Raw genomic sequence first — 21,819 nt, forward strand, 5'->3', positions numbered from 1 at the left:
CAAAGCTATTCCTTCATCATCCCTCATCCACAGTAGATTGTGAGTCTGCTGTTCACCTGAAAGTGCCTCACAATTTTTTTTATAATGACAGTACAAAGTCCAAGCTGATCCACCACTAATCAAACAGACTTTCATAAGTAATCCTTCCCAAACTGTGGTCTCACACTAGCCAAAGCCACACATTATGTCATATTAACCAACAGAAGGCTGACTTGGCTCAATCTCTCTCCTCTGTGGCCCCAGCTTTGGAGAGGCAGGAGAGAAGACAGAAGTTGATTCTGCTTGAAACATAGGTGGTTCATTCATAGGGATGGTCATTGTTAAGTGAAGCTATTAAAGATGTCCTTGGAAATGAAAAACAGGACCCTTATACTCCTGGAGCAAACTGGCATCACATTTCAAACTACATTTGCCCTCTGCCGGTTGTAGCTAAGTTGCCCAAGCCATGGAAAACCCCAGACCACAGTGGCACCAGAGACTCACTAGCTTACAGTTACTAAGATTCCTGTAATTCAGCCTCCAGTGACCTGCTCTTTGTCAGGGTTCTGTCACCAGAGAGGACCCAGGTGGCTGTGTCCTTAGGACATGTCTTAACACCATCTCTGCTAGACCTAACGTTGTTCAAGTGAGATGATATACGGGGACCCAAAAGCAAATCGATAAGAACTAGGCAGAACAAGTTTGGCAGCCCTGTCCATCTTGGGGTTGGAGCCACTTGCACTACAGAGCCATCAGCAACCTCAGGCACACGTGTGGACTCAGGAGCTGGCTCCTAAGGGTTCAGCCTGGACTGTAGCTTCTCCAGCTGCTTTGGACTTTCAAGAGTCTTCAGGAGGTTGTTCTTACGCCCCAGCTGGGAGTTCTTCTCCGCCGGGTCCCAGATCTGCTCCTTGGCCATCTCTACCTCCTCTCGCACAGCAGACATAAAATGATTCTTCCCCAGATCCATGGCCTGCTCAATCCTGTCTATGGCCCATACTGGCCCCAAACCTACCTAGCAATTCCTTCTCCTAACCTTCTAGCCTTCTCTCAACAGTCCATGCTTGGTTTCAACAAGACAGTCCGTGTCTCTCAACAGTCCATGACAGGTCCTCCTGCTGCCCCTCTGTCTCTGGTTGCCGCTGAGGCTAGAGCAGCTGATTCTCACAGCACATCACAGCATGGTGGTAGTATTTGCTTTCTCTTAGAAAATGTTGTCCTCTGACTCAATACCAGATGACTGAATATTACTGTTAATATTGTAAATGTTTTTTAAGGAAATGTCTCTCGGGTATTAACATACTACAGAGAGCTTGAGCTGGCTCAGTCAAGCAAGCTGCACTGACAGACCGCCTACCTGGTCCTGAGGACTCCAACGGGTATCATCCGTAAAGTCTGCAGGACATGTGGTGATATGGGAGACTACGACTTTGTGACAAATGAGCTCAAAGTCCTTGTGTGCTGTACGAATGTCCCAGGCCCACAGAGACCCTTGTGTTTGTGTCTTCAGTATTTAGGGCAAGTTACTTGCTCCTTGTAGCAATGAGCTTTTTCATTTCACAAAGTTTGCTGTAAGAATGAATTTAGTGAAGTTTTTAAATTACAAGTTGCCTGAAACAGCAGGTGCTCAATAAATGGAAGAAAGAAACCAAAATTTGGGTGCTTAGAACTTGGTTTAAGCATAAGGGGAAAATGCAGGTGTTGTACCATATGTATCTGGCAATACAGCTCTCTTAAACAGGTCCCTCCAGGTCTCTTGGGACACGGCAGACTTGCAAGAGGAGTAGATGAATTTTATGATTTTAATGGCTTATTCTAGCTCTGTTTCTAAAGAGTGCACTAAGAATTTGTCAGGAGACCTGCCTTGCTAAGCGGCTTGTAAACAAATAATTTCTCTTGGCTTTCATGTCCATAAAGCCCAAGATTAAATATTTTCATCCCAGTGGACATAGAAATTCGAGGAAAGAGCTACAGTGAAGCAATAACAAAGAAAAATAAGTAGGAAGGATCAACAAAAGAACTAAAGCACAAGGGAATCAAACACTTTAATAGACCCATTCTCCAAAGCATAAAATAAAAGCCCATGGTGACAGAATTTTATTTTCACAAGCATTAAACTCACTTGCAAGCAATTTAATGTAAAGATTGGCCCAGGACTGAGAATGCTAAAGGAGACACCAATGATAAAGAGACCTCATACTATCATTAGCACAAGCTCAGAATAGAATTCTACCCGTCTGACCTCTGGAAGCAAGACTGGGAGCCTCACTTTTCTGGAAGATACCACCAAAAAGTGAGCCAGCTCATGCAAGTACTCGTTTCAGGCAAAGCATAGGTTTAAGGAGCAAGTTGACGTAAATGTAGGACGAGGGCTCTCTAAAGCTGTCCCCCAGACAACCTGAAAGGCACTGGAGGCTCTCACTGGGTGGAATAGCATTGTGTTCTCAGCCCTGCTTCCCCTCCCTGTAGTCTCTTGTCATCTCCACACCTCACTTTTCACTAAGAGCGCAATCGATAAGCCCATTTCCGGCCACGCAGCTACATCATTGGCTTCAGCGTAGATCAGAGCAGGAGGAGCTTTTCAGGAGCTACAGGGAGTCAACCGCTCGGGGGCAGGAAGTGGGAAGCAGGAAGGCAAAGGGAGGACAGAACGTGTAGTGACACAGTCCCCTGAGCCACATCAGTCTCACCTTGCAGGAACAGACAGAACACCTGTCCTCTTTCAGGGTCCACACCTGTCCGTGGCGCTTCAGTCCTCCTTCATGGGGGCAGTCGCCAGAGCAGGACGGCCCAGAGGGGCAGAGACAGTCAAAGCCCCCCGCCAAGTTGATGCAGGCAGAATCATTCCAACAGGTGTGAGTTCTTAAGGCACATTCGTCAATGTCTGCAATAAATTAAGCACAGGGCTTTAGGATCCAGCCAAGGGAGCGCACACAATAACAATCGCCTACAATAACGCTGAGTAACATTATTGGACACTGACCTTGTGCCCAACATAGCTACTACACCAAGCTTTCCCATGCTTTATTTCCTTTGCTCTGCAAAGCAGTTTTATTTGGGAGGATCAGCTCTTATCCCAATTTTGTCAATGATGGAGCAGAAGCCACTAGAGTTAAACAGCAGGTGGTTATCCCGCAAATCAAACCCAGAGCTGCCTGACCCAGGTTACTAAAATATCCAGTGGGAGCTGTGAACTTCTCCTAGGTTATCGTCAGGTGCTAGTTCATCCAGTTGCCATAAACAATGCTGATTCATGAACTGTGGATGCTGAGGTCTCTTAGGAAATGTGCTGTACGAACAAATGGGCAATTAGGCAACATCGACCCAGTAAGATCTCCTCCCAGATCTTGAATCTTTCACTGAAAGAAATGGGATAATTCTTGGTAGCTGACTTGTTTAATAAATGCTTTCCACCCTTATGACCAGTAGCACTTTGGCACCACACAAGAATAATATCAGCGCTTCAGCAGCGTCTAATATGGATGTGGATGAAAGATGCATATATGTCCTGTTTGCACTGACAGCCTCATGAAGGGAAACACAGATCCAGCCAACTCATTCTGACAGGTAAAGTCTGAATGGCCTTAAGAACATTCTGAACACCTGCCTGTTTAGCCTGGATTGCTCTTTTCCAGAAGACAATCCACTGAATAACTTCTAAAAAAGAAATGCCCTTTTAAAACAGATAAAATTCATAGCCCAGTAATAGCTACTCACTGGTACTATTTGTGAGACTCCTCAAGGGAAATGCACTAGGTCTTTCAGTTTTGTAACATTTTTAAACCATTTGAAGGAATCTGTAACTTGGCTGTCAGAGTCTTCTGTTTGTCTTAAACAACCTATGGCCACGGCTACAAGTATCCTTCAGATAACAACATGAACTCAAAATTTTACCAAAAGTCTGCTATGTATAAGATTCATTGCACACTAAAGGTTGTAAGTGTTGAAATGAGCCTGTAAGACACCATCTTCCGGAAGCTGGACTCAGGAGTACACAAACAACCATGAATAGGCTGCTTTTTGGTAGGCTTGACTTCCGTAGGAAAATAAAATGTCACAATAATGACTTATTCTACATCCTAAATTTCATCTTAAAAATGTCCAAAAGTTTGTAAGGATAATACAAACACATTTTTAAAAAATCACAAAGAGCATATTCTCCTATAGTGCACCGAGAAATTCTAAAAGGATAATATCAGTTTCACTGCTACAATTTTATACATTGATATATAGTTTTATGAACTTTTATGTCACTTTCATGCATTAGGGTATTGAAATTATAAGACTAAAATACTTATTCTCCTTTTTCAAAACAGGAAACCAGGGTGCTGACTGGTCACACAGACAGCACGGAGAAAGCAGGGGTTGTGTCCTCACTCCCTGCCTGATGCATGGCAGTCCTTCCCAGGGTCCTGTGCCAACTCCATGCCCTGTCTTTTTTCAGCCTAAGGGTGTTCCATGGTTTCAACTACTTGTAACTGTTTACCCTCTAGACACTGAAATGCACTTTCAAGGTCACGATCTTACAAAGAGTGATTACATTTTTTTAAAATTATTAGTTTAGAAGACACATTGCTTTGGGATAGGTGTGTTTGAAGTGGGGTAGGTATTTTGAGGCAGATTAATGGCCATGTGTATTTCATCGTAATAATTTTTTAAATTGAACATTCATCATATTTGTCAATCATCACTTGTAATTTTTTTAGTATTTTAGTTGAAATTCTGAAAATAATATGATACGATATATTTACCCAAAGTGTGTTAAAATTTTGAAGCATAGATTACTTGAAAATTATGAGAACTACATGGTCTAATTCTTCCTGACTACATTCAGTATAGTAGCAAGAACTTTAATTCACAGCAGTGACACAAAGTAGAAGATACTGAACAACCCAAGCAAAGTTTATAGCCGGCAAATCCTTCCAAGATTTATTGTTTTTTGTTTTTGCCCCACCAGCTGTAGCCTCAGTCAAACCACTGGGTTAAAGAACAATGATTCCTCTTGAAATTTACGCAAATGATTCCTAATTATTATGCCTAGATTTCAGATCAACCAGTCTCGGCTCAGGCTCTCTTTTCTTAGACAGCTCTCAGTGCCTTTGACCACACAGTGCTCCCTGGACGCTCTCTGCTCTCATTCTTCTTCCTCTAATTCTTGTCAACTAAAACTGGCGTTGGTGAAAAAGTCCGGGGAACCAGGTCAAAGCCAAGCTCTTCCCTCTGACAGAATCCCCACTGTGAAAAGTCATTTTGCACCTCACAGCTGTGTGCTGTTGGACACATTACTCAGCTGCAGTAACTCTTCTTCATCGTCTACGGGAACACGTTGCTCAATCTACAGTCTCCCGAAATTACAATATGGATAGTGGAATAAGAACTCCACCTATGTCTGTTTCTTCATTGGGTTAATGTAAATGTTTAAGACAAAATTCAAGCTCTGCCTTCTCAGTTAAGCATCTCTCAACGTGGTGCCAATTCAGTACCCTCACTCTCATCTTCTGAACTCCCTAGCAATGACGGCTGGTAGACTGGCTTCATCTCTAAGTTTATACCGCCTTAGATCCACGCCGAATGGTCACATTTGCATTATTCCCACTCCTTAGTTTTTCTGAAAGTACTGTATTGCAAATATTCAGTCATATATTTTTCTCATCATATTTATAACCTAGGTGTCATAAATATAGAAGCATATGACAGGTAGGTAGATAGATGATAGATATGTGGCTATAGATAGATAAATGGCCTATCATGTCTAAACTAAAATAATAGAATTCATGTTTCCTTAAACTGTGGATTCATATCTTCACATTCATCACAGCGAGACTATCGTCACCGCCTCCAACCTGGGCTCCTTACCTCCAGCCACTTCTCATTATAATGTAGTAATTTGTGACTGCGCAAAGCCAAACTATCTGCAGAGCCTTAAAAAATGCCAGTGTCCAGGTTTACCACCACCAGGGGCTCATTTAACTGATGTAAAGCAAGACATGGACCTCTGGGTCCTTTTCAGCCCCATGGAAATCATTGCTGTCAATATCTTTCACAGGATGGAAGTGCTTACAAAGCAAATCTGTCTGTGCCTCTCCTGTATTTACCACTTGCCAGTACTGCTCTGACACTTCTACTAGGAGGTTCAAGCCTTCGAAATAACATAACTTCCCATTTAGCTCTTGAATTGTTCTCTTCTGTCCCTTCACTTTTTACTCAAAAGCAAAAATACAAACTGTCAGGTAGGTGAAGGCCTATTGTACACTACGGTGTCTATCGTTAACAATGCATTATTATATTCTCGAAAACAGCTAAAAGTATTATTTTGTGTTCCCATCCCCAAAATGACAAGCACACACATATGGTAAAATATGTGTTAATTAACTTGGCTTGGCCATTACACGATGTATTCCTTGCAAAAATATCACGTTCTACACCCTAACATATACATTTTTTAACTTGCTAATTTAAAAATACACACACGCATATGTATATACATATATATGTATAAATGCACATGTATATGTTGGCACCCACGTTTGTATCTTAGCTTTTTCTTACTATGGTACTACTCTAGTATTAACCTTTATGGAATGAAATCAGGTATAGGCTATTTAGTTGGTAAGATCAGCCTGTCTCTTACTCTGCTACCTTTACTTCTGTGCAGTCCTACAACTCCAGAACCACACCATCATTTCTCATTGGGTAGGGTAATCAGCACTGACTGCTTCCTCTGTGCCTCATACTCAATTTATTCTGTCACTCACCTCTAGGAAGTTACACATTAAATATATTCCTCTTCATGAACAGTGATCTCATTGAGGGCACAGACTAAACTGTATTTCTCTTTTTCTTCCCAGTGCCAGAAATAGTAGAAAGACTGTGGATGTTCAATGTATTTATTTACTTTAACTTACCTAAATCCAAAAAGTTCAGACTAATACTATTAAAAAGCCTACTTTGTTAAAATTTGGTCTTTAGAGTGTTCAATGAGAGCAAGGCAGACTGTAGCCTTGACCTGCACAGAAAGCATTTTGTTATTGAGTTCTCATCTGCAAAAGCCCTTGAGCCTGATTCAAAGTAGAATTAATATGGCAAAATAGGAACCAGACTGAAATAAGAAAGCGCTCCCGCCCCCCACAACTGAAAACCATTTTATTTTCTTGTCAAATGCTGTAGGACAAGGACAAAAGAAGGCCTATCTGCTAAGCATGGCTACAAAAGGATCTATAATTTATGGTGTCTGCTAAAGTAATCTCTAACCTGGTAATTAGTGCCCGAGAACAATTGCTGTTATAATATGTGGATATTTTGCATTTACTAAAGTGCAAATAGTTTGGCATTGTTTTCCTCATATAAATCAAGAAAACCTGAGCACAAAGACAAATACACCTATTGTGCACAATAAAGTCAGTACAAAAGCAGGAGCTGCTTTCACCTCTCCAGAAAGAAAAGATTTCACAGTTGAATATAGGACCACATTGCCTACAGAGTTCCATGTAATTGCTTTACTTATGACATAGAAATCTAATTCTGCTTCCATGCAATTTAACAGATTTATGGAAAACCAGATGTTAGCAATTATGGTAACCGACATTATTCATATTCTTGGTAATACAGACCTGTTTGCTCTGCACAAAGCCAACTTAATCCATTATACATATCCCAAGGCATCCGAAAGGAAGAGGCACCCCATTTACATATCGCAACTGTTGTTCTCTGCTGAGCAAACACAAAGATACTCACTCTTGAGACTTAGCCAGATCGTCAGACAGGCCTCCCAATGACAAAGAGGCAATGAAACAAAAATCAGGCGAAGTGTTCCATCCTCAAATCCATAATCATTACAGGGCACTTGTTTTTTCTTATTGTAAATAACGACACTCTGCGATTTCCTTGTGTTTCTCCTTATAAATTCATTATTTAAATGCTCTATGCTTGAAGACTTTTTTCAATAAGATTCCATGCCTAAGCTTGCACATTAGAACTAATTTGCATTGACATTTTCACAGTTTCTGAAAGCTGTTATTATTGTACTCAGATTTGTTTTTTAAAAAGTCTAGTTGGGCTAGTCAATCTTCTTTCTTTTTTGATTTGAGGTTCTTAGGTTATTTGACCACATAAGAAAATGTGATTCAGAGATGTTTATATCAGCTGCAATCAAACCAATCCCAACTAAGCCCCAGATAATTTTCGTACACTTCTAGAAAACCAGCTCTGCACAAATTTTAATAGCATAACAACTATAATGGCTCCTGCCTTGGGAGCTGAAACTTGTACAGGTTGACTTCAGAGATCAAGGGAGTCATTCTTTTCCCAAGTGTTTGAAGCAGTTAGGCCAAAGAAGTGAACTTTCTCATTACACAGTATTACTTTTTCTTGAGCAACTTTCACGGCATATGTAGCCTAACTTTCAGACTCAAAGTAGGTGATGTGTCAGAAAACAAAATTTAACCCGGGGTTTGACTATCCAGCTGGGTGTGTTTTGACTTGGAAATCATTACCAGACATTAGAGGCTCAGAAATGAGAACAGTGCTTGGGGCTTTATTAGTGATAGACAAGCTTCCTCTCTAATAATTAAAGTAGAATTGCTTCTTTTATAGTGGCAGAGGGAAAGTTGTAGGGAAAAGCACATCAACAAAAATATGTGTAATAAACAAATGGAAAAACAGAGGGCCTGATCTGACTCACAAAATAAAAATCTCATAAAACATAAAGATGCAAAGTAAGTTTCAGGACCATCATAAGGGTCAGTAGCTATGCTCTGTTGTGTGTTGGAGCATTGGTCATGCGCACTTAGGCAGGATGTCCTGTTCCCTTTAGAGCATGGAATATTAAGAATGAGATTGCCCCACATAGCCCACACCAGGAGAGATCCACCCACGTGCCAAGGGGTTCAGGCCATGTCAGTTTCACAGAACATGGGGCAATCGGCCTGAGGAGGCGGAGCGGAAGGAGAGGATGTGGCGGCTCCAACTATCTGGAATGCTGTTGGGTATCTCAGAAGAAAGAGCTTCCAAAGCCCTTCCGCACTGATGCTTAAGTCTCTTTCCCATGATCCAACCACCCTCGAGTCAGGAGTAAGACCTGTCCTAGGTACTCATCTCACTGTCTAGTGTATAGGTTGGACAGGGCACGATGAAACTTTCCCTCTTTCACTGGGCAGACACTCACTTTAAATAAAGGGGAAAATGAGTGCAGTTTGGGCTCATTCTTTCTGCATCCCTGAATCCAGATCTCATCTTCTGGTGTACACAATTAGCAGCTATCTTCACTTCCTTTTTTTATTGTTTATTGGTACAATTTAGGTATACAATACAGTTACATTCACCATTGGGATCTTGCATCTTTACAGGACTCATCTTGGTTCTTATTTTTCCCCCATTCCCCAGCCCTCTCTTCACCCGCTTTACCGTTCCCTATTTACAAAGACATTGTTTCCATGTTTTTCGTTTTTATATATTTTGCTTTTCCTTTTTTACTTTCCCCAACCCCTCCCACTTCCTCTGTTCTTTTAGACCTTTTCTTCCTATTACAAAATAACAATTATACATTTTGATCCTTATTTAAATTTTTAGTTTTTCATACCAGAGAAACTATGTGATATTTATACATATGACTTATTAATTTCACTTAAGAGTATGGCCTCAATGTGCATCCACTTAACTATAAATATTTCTAGTTTCTTGTTCTGTATGGCTGAGTAGTACACACACACACACACACACACACACACACACACACACTAGCATTGATAGTATAGTGGTGAGCATAGCTGCCTTCCCAATTTTAGCTATTACAAACTGCTGCTATACACATGGGTGTGCATATACGACTGTGGTATGATTTTTTAAATTCTTTTGGGAAGATACCCAGCATAGGAATAGCTGGGTCAAGTGGGACCTCTAATCCTAGTTGTTTGAGGTATCTCCATATTGATTTCCACGGTGGCTGCACCAGTCTGCACTCCCCCCGACAATGCAGAAGGGTTCCTATCTCCCCACAGCCTTGCCACATTTTTTATTTATTGATTTCTTGATGGCAGCCATTAGTTCTGGGGTGAGATGGAACCTCAGTGCTGTTTTCCTATCTCCACTTCTTCATCTTAATTCTCTCTGGAGTGTGTGCAAGTTTCCATGTGACTGTGTCATCAGCCTAAAACTGGCACCACCACAGTTTGCAAAATCATCACCCTCACCTAACAAATATTGAAGAGGATATTAACTTTATCTTGATTAAAGAACTCTTTCCTCCACATTTCCTGTTCTTCCTCTTATCTGTATATATTCACATACTCACTAATGATCATTATCAGTCAACTAATTCCCTAAATATTCACTGAGCATTTTCTCTGTGCCATGTTATTGTTCAGAGAAGGAGATACGCTGGAAAAAGGAGCCAAATACGTTTCTGTAAGTATGGATCTTACAATTTTGTCTTATTTTTAAGTATTAATATTTCCTAAGGCTCTATCTTAGTCTGTTTCTTTCTCTTTAGTGGAAGGACAATACCGTGCCAGTGAAAGTTTAATCTTTGGGATCCAGCTTCTGTGGATGCCCACCAGTGTGCTTTACTTACCCATTTTGTTGCAGATGGAGAAAGTGTGACAATAACTGGCATTCAATGGAAAAAAAAACAGGTAACTTCAAGAATTTGGAATCCACGAGTCAACTGTGCCTCTGTCCCATCTCAAAAAATTATTAATTTTGTGCCTTTGAAAATTTTACCTCACATCTCTGAGCTTTGGTTTCCTCATCTAGAAAATGTGGATAAAAATATCCCCATGATTTGGTGATGTAGCTCAGTGGTGGAATAACTGCCTGACATTTGCAACGTCGTGGGTTCAAACTTCAGAACTGCACAAGAAAAGAAAAGAAAATTCATACCAATGGGATAACTTTTTTTTTTTTAGTTTATTTGAGACAGGATCTCACTGCATAGTCTAGGCTGGTCTTCAACTCACTATGTAGCCCAGGCTGTCCTCAAACATGTGGAAATCTTCCTGCCTCAGCCTTTCAAGTGTTGGGATTACAGGTATGCACCACCATGCCTGGATGCCATGGGATAATTTGTTATGTTGCATAAACACCTAATAAATTGCTGTCCTGTAAAAATTCCTCAAAATTATTAGCTGCCATTGTTTTCTATAATTTTTCTTGGGTAATTCAAATCAGGACCTCCAGTCCTGTTCTCTTATTACATCACCAGCCCATACATCCCCTTCTTTCCAAGGATTTCTAACAGAAGCTTGATTTCTCAAATTCATATGGTTTTGATTAGTATACTGACATGTAAAATCCATAAACGTTACCACTCTAAACTCTCTCTGAGCTATAATTTATAAATGTGATGTTAAGATTAAGTGAAAAATTGTGAAAGAACATGATTTTATAACACTCTGTGAACTTGCCTTGGTCACTGGATACATTTTTCTTATAGAATGTATAAATGTAGGTATTTTATTGCCAATGGAGAAAATAGCCCCTTCCAGGTACGAAAATAAGAGCTCAGTGAGGAAAAAGAACCCTTCTAAATTTACCAAGTGAATTGCTGTGAACAATTACTTTTCTACCTACTGATTAAATATGTTTAAAATCAACATGATTCTAACCAATGGAGAGGACAAATAGAAAAATCAATGTATATTAAAATTTTTGCTGTCTAAAGAGAATTTTGCTTTGCAAACAAGCTATAATATTGATGACAACAACCTCACATTGATGTTTTTATATATCTGCTTCTGAGTGGGAGGGAGTGTTCTTTTACAGCTGTAGTCAGCTAAAGTAATGCCACACCTGGACATTGCACTTGAATGTTGTAGCCATTGTATCGTTTAGTGTCTTCAACAAAATTTCACTCTTTGCTAAAATGAATTACCCCTCTCCCCTTCGTTTTATGTTGCTTCCATCTCTTTGTGTTACCTTGTATGCTAGGCTGTGAACTTTCTTCTCTAGCTTCCTTGGTCCTCCAATATTGTAAGATTCTTGTCTTATTTATCTTTGTATCTCAAAATACCTTTTTCAGTGCCTACTGAGAGATGCATCAATACTGGTTAAATTTGAAATTTTCTGAGCTGTGCCCCTTAGGTGTTTTGTTTTCTCCGCCTGACACAAATAGAAGTTACACAAAAAGATTCCTAAGATCTAGTCCACTTCTAAGTATGTGGTTGCTTGTGGGCCCAAGCTTGTAACTCAAGTATTAGAAGATAAGTAGAGACAGAAGAGAGGATAGAAGCAAAGAAATAAGACACTGAGTAGATGTCTCAGAATTAAACAGTTTTCTGGGACGTGAAAGACATTAGAACATTCCTACCTAGCTTCCCTTAATGAGTATTTTCAAGTAAGTGCATGCCAAAGAAGGGACGTATGGTTTTCCTGTCTGCCTTGAAACCTTAGCAAAGGAACTCTTGGGAACAAATACACATAGTGCCACCAGCCAGTGTGAAAAGCCAAACTAACTCCCCATTTTGACAAGTCATTCTCTCAAGCCAGTTCTCAGATGATAAATTATCACTTCTTTCTTCGATGCTAATGAAAGGTCTCAGACACAAAGAAATTGGATTTACCACAAGAAGTGTCCTGCAATTTATAGAGAAGGTAAAGGGCAGCAAATAGCATCATGGTACAATTTTAAAACCAAGTACCAACGTAAATAACAGCAGACTCAGATTGCAGCAGATCAGAACTCAAAGATCTCCTGTGTTTCTTCTTTATTGTCATCTTTCATCATTCTGCTGCCTGCAACCCCTAACTCCTAAGCGGCAGCAAGGGTCTTCCAAATACTCTGCCTAAGTAAGAAATTCAGGTCCCTGATAAAGGCTAATACTTTGGAGTACTATGCCAAGAAGAATAAGGCCTGCTGAAAGACTCACCAGTTGATCTTGGCTTGGTCTCATGGTTGTGTCTTAGAAAATTTCATCTCTTTGAGTCTTTTTCTTGTCTTCATATTTTTGCCCCTGTGGAACCCTACTCAACTCTTTCTTAAAAACAGGTCTCAGGCTGCTGTGTGTTTTGAAAGAGATATTGTCTGGAAAGACCTAGAGAGCTTTTGTAGGGAAAAGGAGAAAAGGAAACAGAGTAGGAGACCTGAGCCCGCTTCACTCTTCTGAGAGGTAAGCTTCACTTCTGAGAGGTCAGCTCTCTTTATTTGACATTTGTCTTTCTGTTTTTGTTGTCCCGAGGGAAGTAAAACCATATGGGCTAAAATTTGGTTTCAAGTAGGAAAGGAAGCCACAGACAGATTCCATTCATGATCAAAGACTAATCAGGCCCTTGTGGTCAGACACAAATAATATCATCCACCATGTGCACTAGATCCCTCTGAAAGAAGGAGACAAACACTAATGTAATATCGAACCCATCAAGCCCACATCCCTAGGATCCCCAGGCCTGCTCCACACCCCATGAACTCCTCTCGGGGAAAACTCAAGGCTTCCAGAAGACCTTATCATTGTTCCACCAACACCTGGATACAAGGCCTGTCTTTCATTTTCCACCTCCGAGGAGGAGTATAAAGTCACTTAGACTGGGGAAGGTGGCTTCCCATGGACCAAGCCCCTATTGGTCCAGCTTTTTGTAAATTCTATTTCTTGCCTCGGTCCACATCCCTGCCATTCCCTCTTGTAACTCTCTGTCTGTCTCTCTCAACCATCTGTTCACTTCTGCACAAACCGAAGTGGGGTTTGCTTCATGTCACGTGTCACAGCTTCTTTATGTCCATATTGCTGAGTTCATCACGAGTTAGAATCTGCTCTTACCACTCTGGGGCTCAGATTCATCGTTAATTGTACTTTACCTTTAATACTGCTGGTATCTTTATCACAACACCAGTTTCTGGAAAAGACATAAAAGATATTCTTGCCATCTGCACGGAGTTCCACAGGGTACGATGAGGAGAGGGGCCACTGTCCTCATTATCAATAAAACCAACTCTCTGAGAGTCCTTTTACTCATTCATTTAACAACACATATATAGTGAGAAACCTCTGATATGCCCGACACCATGGTATCAACAACAAATAAAACTGAAAAACATCCTGCCCTTTGGAGGTTAAATTTTATTTCTTTTATTGAATTTATCAGTACATTTTAGGTATACAGTACAGTCACATTCATTATTGGGATCTTGTACCTTTACAAGACAGGTCTTGGTTCTCATTTTTTCCCCTTGTCCCTGCCCTCCTTTCACCCCCTCCTCCCCTCCCCATTTACAAACACTTTATTTCCATTTTTTCATTTTCTCATATTTTCCCCTTATTATCTTTCCCCTACCCTTGTAAATACTGAATAGTTTCTCTGGTGTGAATAAACTGTAATAGTACATAAGATCCTAATGAGATAACTCACATTGTGAAATGGGAAGTTGAATTTTAACGGAAGAGGTGAGTGCGAGATAATTCCTTTAAAGTATCTTCCTCCAGCACCTGTCGATGGCTCGGTACCCTGTTCACACCTTGTACTTATGTTGAGTTAGGATTAATTCATCTTCGTGAAGCAGAGGTTTCCCTTTTCTTTTCACTACTCCAACAATAATTTACTCAGCAGCCACTTGGTACACTTTCTTCAGAGTTTTCGTAGACCTCTTAGAAATATGACCTTACTCTGAAATAACTTACAGCCCCAGTATCACCTTCACCCCCCCATAACTTAGCTGAGGGTCCCTTAAATGGCCTGGGCTTGTCAGGCATTTCCACCAGCGTGGCAGAAATGAGTGAGGCTCACTTCTGAGAACCCCACACCTATGTAACGGGAACACCATACATATAAAATATATTTGATGCTTCATTTTTTTTCATACTTTAAAAGTTTTTGTCTTCTAGTCTATAATTCAGTTGTTTTAATGGGTATCACTTTCCCTCAAATCAATGAGTGGAGTGAGAGTCCTCTCCTGGACATGTGTACCTGTGTGGGCAGTAGTATATTTTCAGCAATACTTGGTGCCTCATATACGAAGTATTAGGATGAACAAAACAGGGTAAATAATTTGCCTGTGGCTGGCCATATAGCTAGTGAGGAGAGCCTGGACTACATAGTGAGAACCTCTCTCACAAAAAAAAATCTAAAAGAAAAGAAATTCATACAAAACTTGAATGGCTGCTGTCACAATTCTACAACAAAATCTCACACATAGTAGTTGCTTGATAATGGTGGTACTCGATATCTGGCTAATTCTGCAGGCTTCTCAGTCTTCAGAAGAAAGCTGTCACAAGCACAAGAAAAAGCAGCAGCCAAACTGCCCAGATGCAGAAAGTCACACTGATTCATGACAGAGAAGCTGAGGTTTTTCTCGAAAGTACTGCTGTATTGGTACAGCTAGATTTTCTATTAAAATACCCACTTCTGTACAAAAAGATGTCAAACGTTCACACAAAATAACTTCCATAATGTTACAAAACACATACCATAAAATAGGACTCAAAACTATCACCTCTTCAGCTTAGCACATAATACCCTTCATAATATGGTCTCCACACCTATTTCCAGGCTTTTACAATCATTGCCGTCTACACCACACCCATCCTTCAGGTGCTTCGTCTGCACTGGAAATCTTACCACTACTCAGCACGTCAGTTAGGTTCCCTTTATAACTTTGCCTCTAGTCAGACTGCTATCACTGCCTAGAACGTTTCCCTAAACATCTACTTTGGTTGGGAACATTTTTTCTGATCCTTCTGACTGTTTCAGGGAAAACATATTTTCTGTAAAACAGACCCATATGCGTTGCCACCCCAAATGCCCCAGTGCCAAGAAGAAAATACGGCCACCTCCTTCTCCCTGCTCCAGCCTGAGAGGGCTGCGTCTTACTTCACCAGTGTGCTTTATTTCATCTGAAAACTACAGTTTAAGTTCTTCTGCACACAAACGCACAGGTAAATATCTCACAGCAGCAGGAGTAACCTTGGATTCAAACAAGCAGTTCAATATTCATCTCAAAGGAGCTGGAGATGCTCATCTCTGAATTGTAGCCCAGACACGATCTCTAACTGTAATACATTCAAGCTGGAAATGTCTATAAGAGACAATTGCTCACACTGGGCCCCCAGAGGCAGGAAGCCAAACTCAATACCAAGGAGTGCTCAGAAACGGACAAGAGAAGGCAGGTGCATCTCCCCTGAGACCAAATTATAAATTCCAAGGCAGAAACACTGAGAGGTTAAATCAGAATGGTGACTGGAAATAGCAAGGCTGAATTCTGGTACTTTTTGTCACAGTTCTTACGTTAATGAACATTAGCATCATTTGAAGATAACACAGCAAAACAAACAAACAAACAAACCCCACATAGCTCTACTTCCTCCAAAAGACCCAGGTGCACAGAGACACAAACTCGCGTATAGTTCAGAGTACCAGAGTCTTCTGATGGCTTTCCTGTCCCAAGTTTTCAGACTTGAATGGGCACCAGAATTAGTCAAAGGAGGTTCCTTTCTTCAGGTTCCTTGAGGATTCAGTAGATCTAAAGTAGGATGGAAAGTCTGCGTCTCTAACAAGTTGTCAGATGAGAAGAGATATTCTGGGTTTGAGACTCACCCTTCTCATACCATCACCATAACGCAACACCATGTTCACAGTCAGTAAAATGAGGTTAAGAAACTATTTTTTAGGAATGTCCCTGCTCATCCAGTTGTCACTCACAGATGGGCAGCTGTTCAGGAAGAAAACCACGAGGAAATCATTTAAAATGTTTAAAGAAAAATTTTCATGAGATAAAGCCCTTCATGTCGAAATCTGAAGTGTTTCAGCTGTAACTTGTTTTCCAAAATGTCACATTTTCAGGGAGAAGGAGACCCCAGTAAGGAAGATAACTGTACTGCAAAGCACATTTTGGGGCCGGAAGTGGTGGTGCATGCCTGTAATCCCAGCACTCCGGAGGCTGAGGCAGGAGGATCGCTGCGCGTTCAAGATGAGCCTGGGCTACATGGTGAGTTCCAGGTCAGCCTCAACTACATAGTGAGACCCTGTCTCCTAAAAAAAAAAAAAAAAAAAAAAAAAAAGACATTTTGGGAAAAATACCAGTCTGCTTCTTTTGTGACTCCACTCCTACCTCTGACTCTCTTCCTTTTCTGTGAACTCCCACTGAGCCTATTCACACAATACAACACAGTCACAAGAGCCTTAGAAACTCCGAACCATGCCTTATCTTTTAGGTCCCCAGACTCAGAAGTTGCACTTGGCTTCTAGAGAATTCTGAGTCACTCGGACACCACACTATCAAGGTTCAGATCACTACAGAAGAACAGAGTGTGGCTTTTTCAATGTCATTTTTTTCAGGATTGTCATCAGCCTGATACCATGGAAATGAGACAAAATATCCAAGCCAAGAACTGTCAAAAATATGCCTAAGACCATCTAGCTTAGGGACCTGCTACTTCCTCAATAAGTCAAAAGAATATCAGTCAATATAAAGCAACTGGGTTGAGAGATTTATATTTTAATGACCATGTTAAAAAAGAAAATAACAGACAAATAGACATAGACTGAAATGTTCTCCTTACAGGGAAGTAAAACTTCTGATATTTAATGAGCCAATAGCGTACTCAATAAAGGTTTGTGGCAAAATACAAAAGAAACCTTTTCAGAAGCAGATCCTTGAGCAATGGCACTGAATAAGTAAGTATTACATTCCTAGAGTGGGTTATTTTTACCCCTGACTTCTCAGTTAGTGCATTCTGCATTGTGCCAAATCCACAAGATGACGAAGAGAGAAAAGGGTCCCAAGGTTAAATAAATTTGGAAACTTTAGAAGGCATAGTAAATGCTCAGTCTCTTTGTTCAATAAATAAATTGCTATCTGCTGGAGTTGCAATACAGAAGACTGAGTTAGGAAATATAGAGATCTTACAAGCGTGCCTAAACATGATAAGACAATGAATTCTTTTTTATATTATTAATATTTATTTTTATTGTTAGACTCATGAATGACCTAAATCCTTTCATCCTTAATGTCTAACTGTCCACATGCTGTCAGCTAGGACTTTCTCTTGATCTTATCTGATCTCTTGTTCCCTAACTACATACATATTTTGTAGTGTTGCACATATAATTTTACAACTAATTATAAACTATATCAGAGAGGACTTTCAGGTGCTTCGTGTATGCGAAATTTTGTTTTCAACTTGGTGTTTTAACATCTCTAAGTTATGAATCATTTCTTATTCCCCCACAGCATCTACCTTTATGATAAAAACACTATTGGCAATTTTGTAACTATAATATTTATATCAACACTGCAGTACTTGGAAGTTCATTTAGAAGTAGTGTTCTATTTTTTCTTCTATTTATGTTGTGCGTACTCTGTGTTCCTGGAGTAGAACTGAGGTCTCTATCTCCCCATTCACTGTGTTGTGCTCCAAGGTAGGGTCTGAAAAATGCTCCTTCTGCTCCTAGGATGGTCACAGCTGCCACTGTGAAGGTGTTTATACAAGGGAAAAGCTGTCTCTGAAAATATACTAAACGTGGTTGAAGATGGCTTACATGATGGTCCTCTGTTGCTTGTCTGAGGTCCTGATAGAATAACTTCCACAAATGTCTGGTTTTAGTCTCGACGATCAATTGGAAAACAACATACAGGCCTTCTGTGTCAGCCCAGGCAGGCTGAAGGAAATGGATAAAACTTGGACATGATGGCCTCTGCTCCAATGTCACATGGTGAAGTATTCATCCCCAAAATGAGGAGGTGCACTTGCCTCCCCTGAGGCCTCCAGAGCAACTCTTATCCATTCTCCACACCGAACAGGTCCAGATTTACAGACAGGTGGCTGGAATCAATAGGGAGCAGGTGACCTTCCAGAGGCTGTGATGGGACTCAGTCTTCTCCTAACTTACCTGCAACTGTGTGTAGATGCTTTTTCTGTGTGATCTAGATTGCTTCCATTAGATGTCTGAAAATGTTCTCAGCCTCTCCATTCTGTGTTCCCAGGATTCTGTCCTCTTCCATATCCATTCCACATCTGGGTGGTCTCATGGTCTATCTGAACCTATTAATGAAATTTGGCAATGCTGTGCCACATGACTTAAGTCTTCTGACTTCGTCTTCTGACAAAGGCATGTCTTAATAGTTTTCACCCTGACTCTGGTTAGAAGTAACTCCAGGCCCTGGTGACATCTGGCTTTGGGAATGCCTCTGAGTGCAGAGAATTTATTATTTACTTCAAACCAAATCAACAGCTCTTTGGCAACAAAGAAAATTTAGGAAACCAAAAACAGCCCATTATATATAATCAAGAAAGGTGAGGGCTATTATGAAAGAGTCAAAGAAAAAACAAGAGATCTTCTGTTTTGAGAATTTTGTATGCCACTTCCTTTGAAATTAGAATAATATGTATAAATTGTGATCTGGCTGCTACGATATTCATAAAAATCTTTGTTTCATCTCCTGGTTAAAATATTTATTTACATATCCTTATTTTTCAAATCATTTTATTTTAATAATTAAATTGCACACATACATTTCATATGTGCTATATAAGTCCTTTCAAGATACAAGGGATTGATAAGTGGATGAAATAATACACTTTGGTTAAAATTCTATTTACCATCATTTTCACTCTCCAGCTTTTGCATAGCCTTTCTTTTTCTTCTCTGGATCCACATCATCAGACACCCTGAGAAGGAGATGTTATCATTGCATCTCGTGGTATTATAATCAAGGCTGAAGTGATCTCAGATTAACCGTCACAAGCCTATCACCTTGTCACCATGGCTGCTACCTGGTGGTGTGGCTCCAAAATGCAATCCTCATATCCAGCATGCAAAAGGAGTCCCGGTACCATGGTCCATTCACACCATCACCACTGCCCATGTGGACCTGACTCGTTTTCTTTCATTCTTGCTTGGGCTCTGTCCTTGACCTCCAGTTGCTCTGCCACATGTCTATGCCACCTCCTTATTCAGCCCTCCCCAAAGTGTAATGGTATTAATATATTAAGTAGAAGCTTCGGCATTACACACAGCTGGATTGTGGCATGTGGTGCCAATGATCAGCTATGGAACAGAGTAAATTTATGCTAATGCTTGGCCTCTTATCTTCCCATGTTTGAAATGGCAATGGTGAGAGGGCTGTCCTCCTATACTGACTGTGAAATTAAGGGAGATAACACATGAAAATGCCTGGTGTGCCTGGTACACTCTTTAGGTGTCAAGTTGATGATAATGACTAATACTCATTGAGCATTTAAAATGTAAGCATCAAATTTTTCTTCTCATGTGAGCTTGATTAATCCTCGCCATTACTACACAGCAAACTATGAAGTTGGCACTCATACAAATTGCTCAAAGCAGCACCCAGAAAAAAGTAAGCTCTCGACAAATGCTAATTTTTATTAGCTTCCCTCTTATCACCTTCATTTGGAAGGTGATGGACCTGAGGTGGAGGAAGATTAGGTGTTAGAAGTTTTCATTTGGTACTTGCCAGGATAACTGCATCTGAGAATATTTTTGTTAGAATACAAATTCCACTGCAAGAATTATTTTAATCATTGTACATTATAAAAAGTAAGAGAGGTTAAATATCTTGCCAAGTGCCACTAAGAGAGAAAGTCCTAGGGATAAGATTTGAATCCAGCCTTCTACGTACTTAAACCTCTCCTTTTTAGGTCCAACACCAAAGAAACTGATTCTGAATGTCTAGGGTATGAATATCTCTGGGTGAAAAGGGTATGAGCATCACTGGTTTCGGGAGTGGCATTTCATCAGGGTTTTGACAAGAGAAAATGGAAAAAGGAAAAGCATTCAGTCAGGGGACCAGAGAGTGCAGGGTTTGGAAGAACAGAATAAAGAGTAGCTTGAGCATCTACATGAAGTATGAGAGGAACTGGAAAGATAAAGATTCCTCTGCAGGATGGAGATCATGGATACAGAAGGACAGAGATGAAAGTCTGAGTATTGTTTTTAAAAATCTGTAAAATACTGTTCTTTATCCATGCCATTGCTAGTTATGTTAGTTTCCCCCACTTCTAAATGGTCCAGATTACTATGCCTAGAAAAAAAAATGCAATAGTTCACAACTTCCACCGTTAAAACTGAGCATTACTAACTTCTACTACTACAGTATCAAAACACAAAGTTTAGAAGATGTTCACACTTTCTTCCGGAAATACTAATTTTCAAATTTGTGTACAAATACTAATTTGCAAATTTTAGCCTTATCAAGATACACAAGCAAATGAGATGGGAAATAGGGAAAAAAGGAAAGAAAGAAAGAGATAAGCTTCTCAAGAATAGTGATCCCATTTGCTATTCTAATACCCACAATAAGTCATTTCTTTAATCACATAACCTGGTCTGATTGAAATATATGGTGAAAACCTAAATCTTAAAAAATGTTTACAGTGAAAGACATGCTACCATGAATCCCCTGCAAAATCCTTGCTCTTGCTTTGCATAACTTTTTCTACTTTCTGAAGCAGCTCTGGGAGTCTCCTTTTGTGACTGCTACGATGAGGACTAATAAAAATTGGTGGCATCCAAAAGAAAGGGAGGTTTGTAAAAATGTGACAGTGTGTTGTTCTCTTCTACCTTATTCATTGGATGCGGAAAACCAAAAGTTCCAGCTCTTCCCAAAGTCACGCGACCATGGAAGTTAAAGGTTTGAAATGAATCAGGACAATGAAACAGCCAAGGCAGAGGTGACGAAAGACACTCAGGAAAGAGAACTTCCAGAGCTGCTTCAAAAAGGGGTAAAGCAGTAGGGTAAGTTTGTTCAGAGTTGCGGGTACCTCTGGGAGGTGACTGTCAAAGTGACCTTTAGTGTAATAATTTTTTCAAATTTAAACATTCACCATATTTGTCAACCACCCCTTGTATTTTAGGAGAAAAGGACCAATCATAAACAGTTCTGCTCATGAAGTAATAAAT

The 21,819-nt window shown here is 40.2% G+C and overlaps 1 protein-coding gene across 1 annotated transcript in view; it reads right to left on the reverse strand.

Moving 5' to 3' along the window:
* The window catches only part of Nell1 (neural EGFL like 1), a 675,311-nt gene that overhangs the window by 13,269 nt on the left and 640,223 nt on the right, over positions 1–21,819 (reverse strand). Inside the window, exon 15 of the mRNA XM_033764069.1 lies at positions 2,670–2,863. Within this exon, the coding sequence (XP_033619960.1) occupies positions 2,670–2,863 (194 nt within the window). The remainder of the gene's footprint in view (positions 1–2,669; positions 2,864–21,819) is intronic.

Source organism: Fukomys damarensis, unplaced genomic scaffold (genome assembly GCF_012274545.1).
Source record: "Fukomys damarensis isolate Sample0158 unplaced genomic scaffold, DMR_v1.0_HiC HiC_scaffold_16, whole genome shotgun sequence".
Classification (NCBI taxonomy): domain Eukaryota; kingdom Metazoa; phylum Chordata; class Mammalia; order Rodentia; family Bathyergidae; genus Fukomys; species Fukomys damarensis.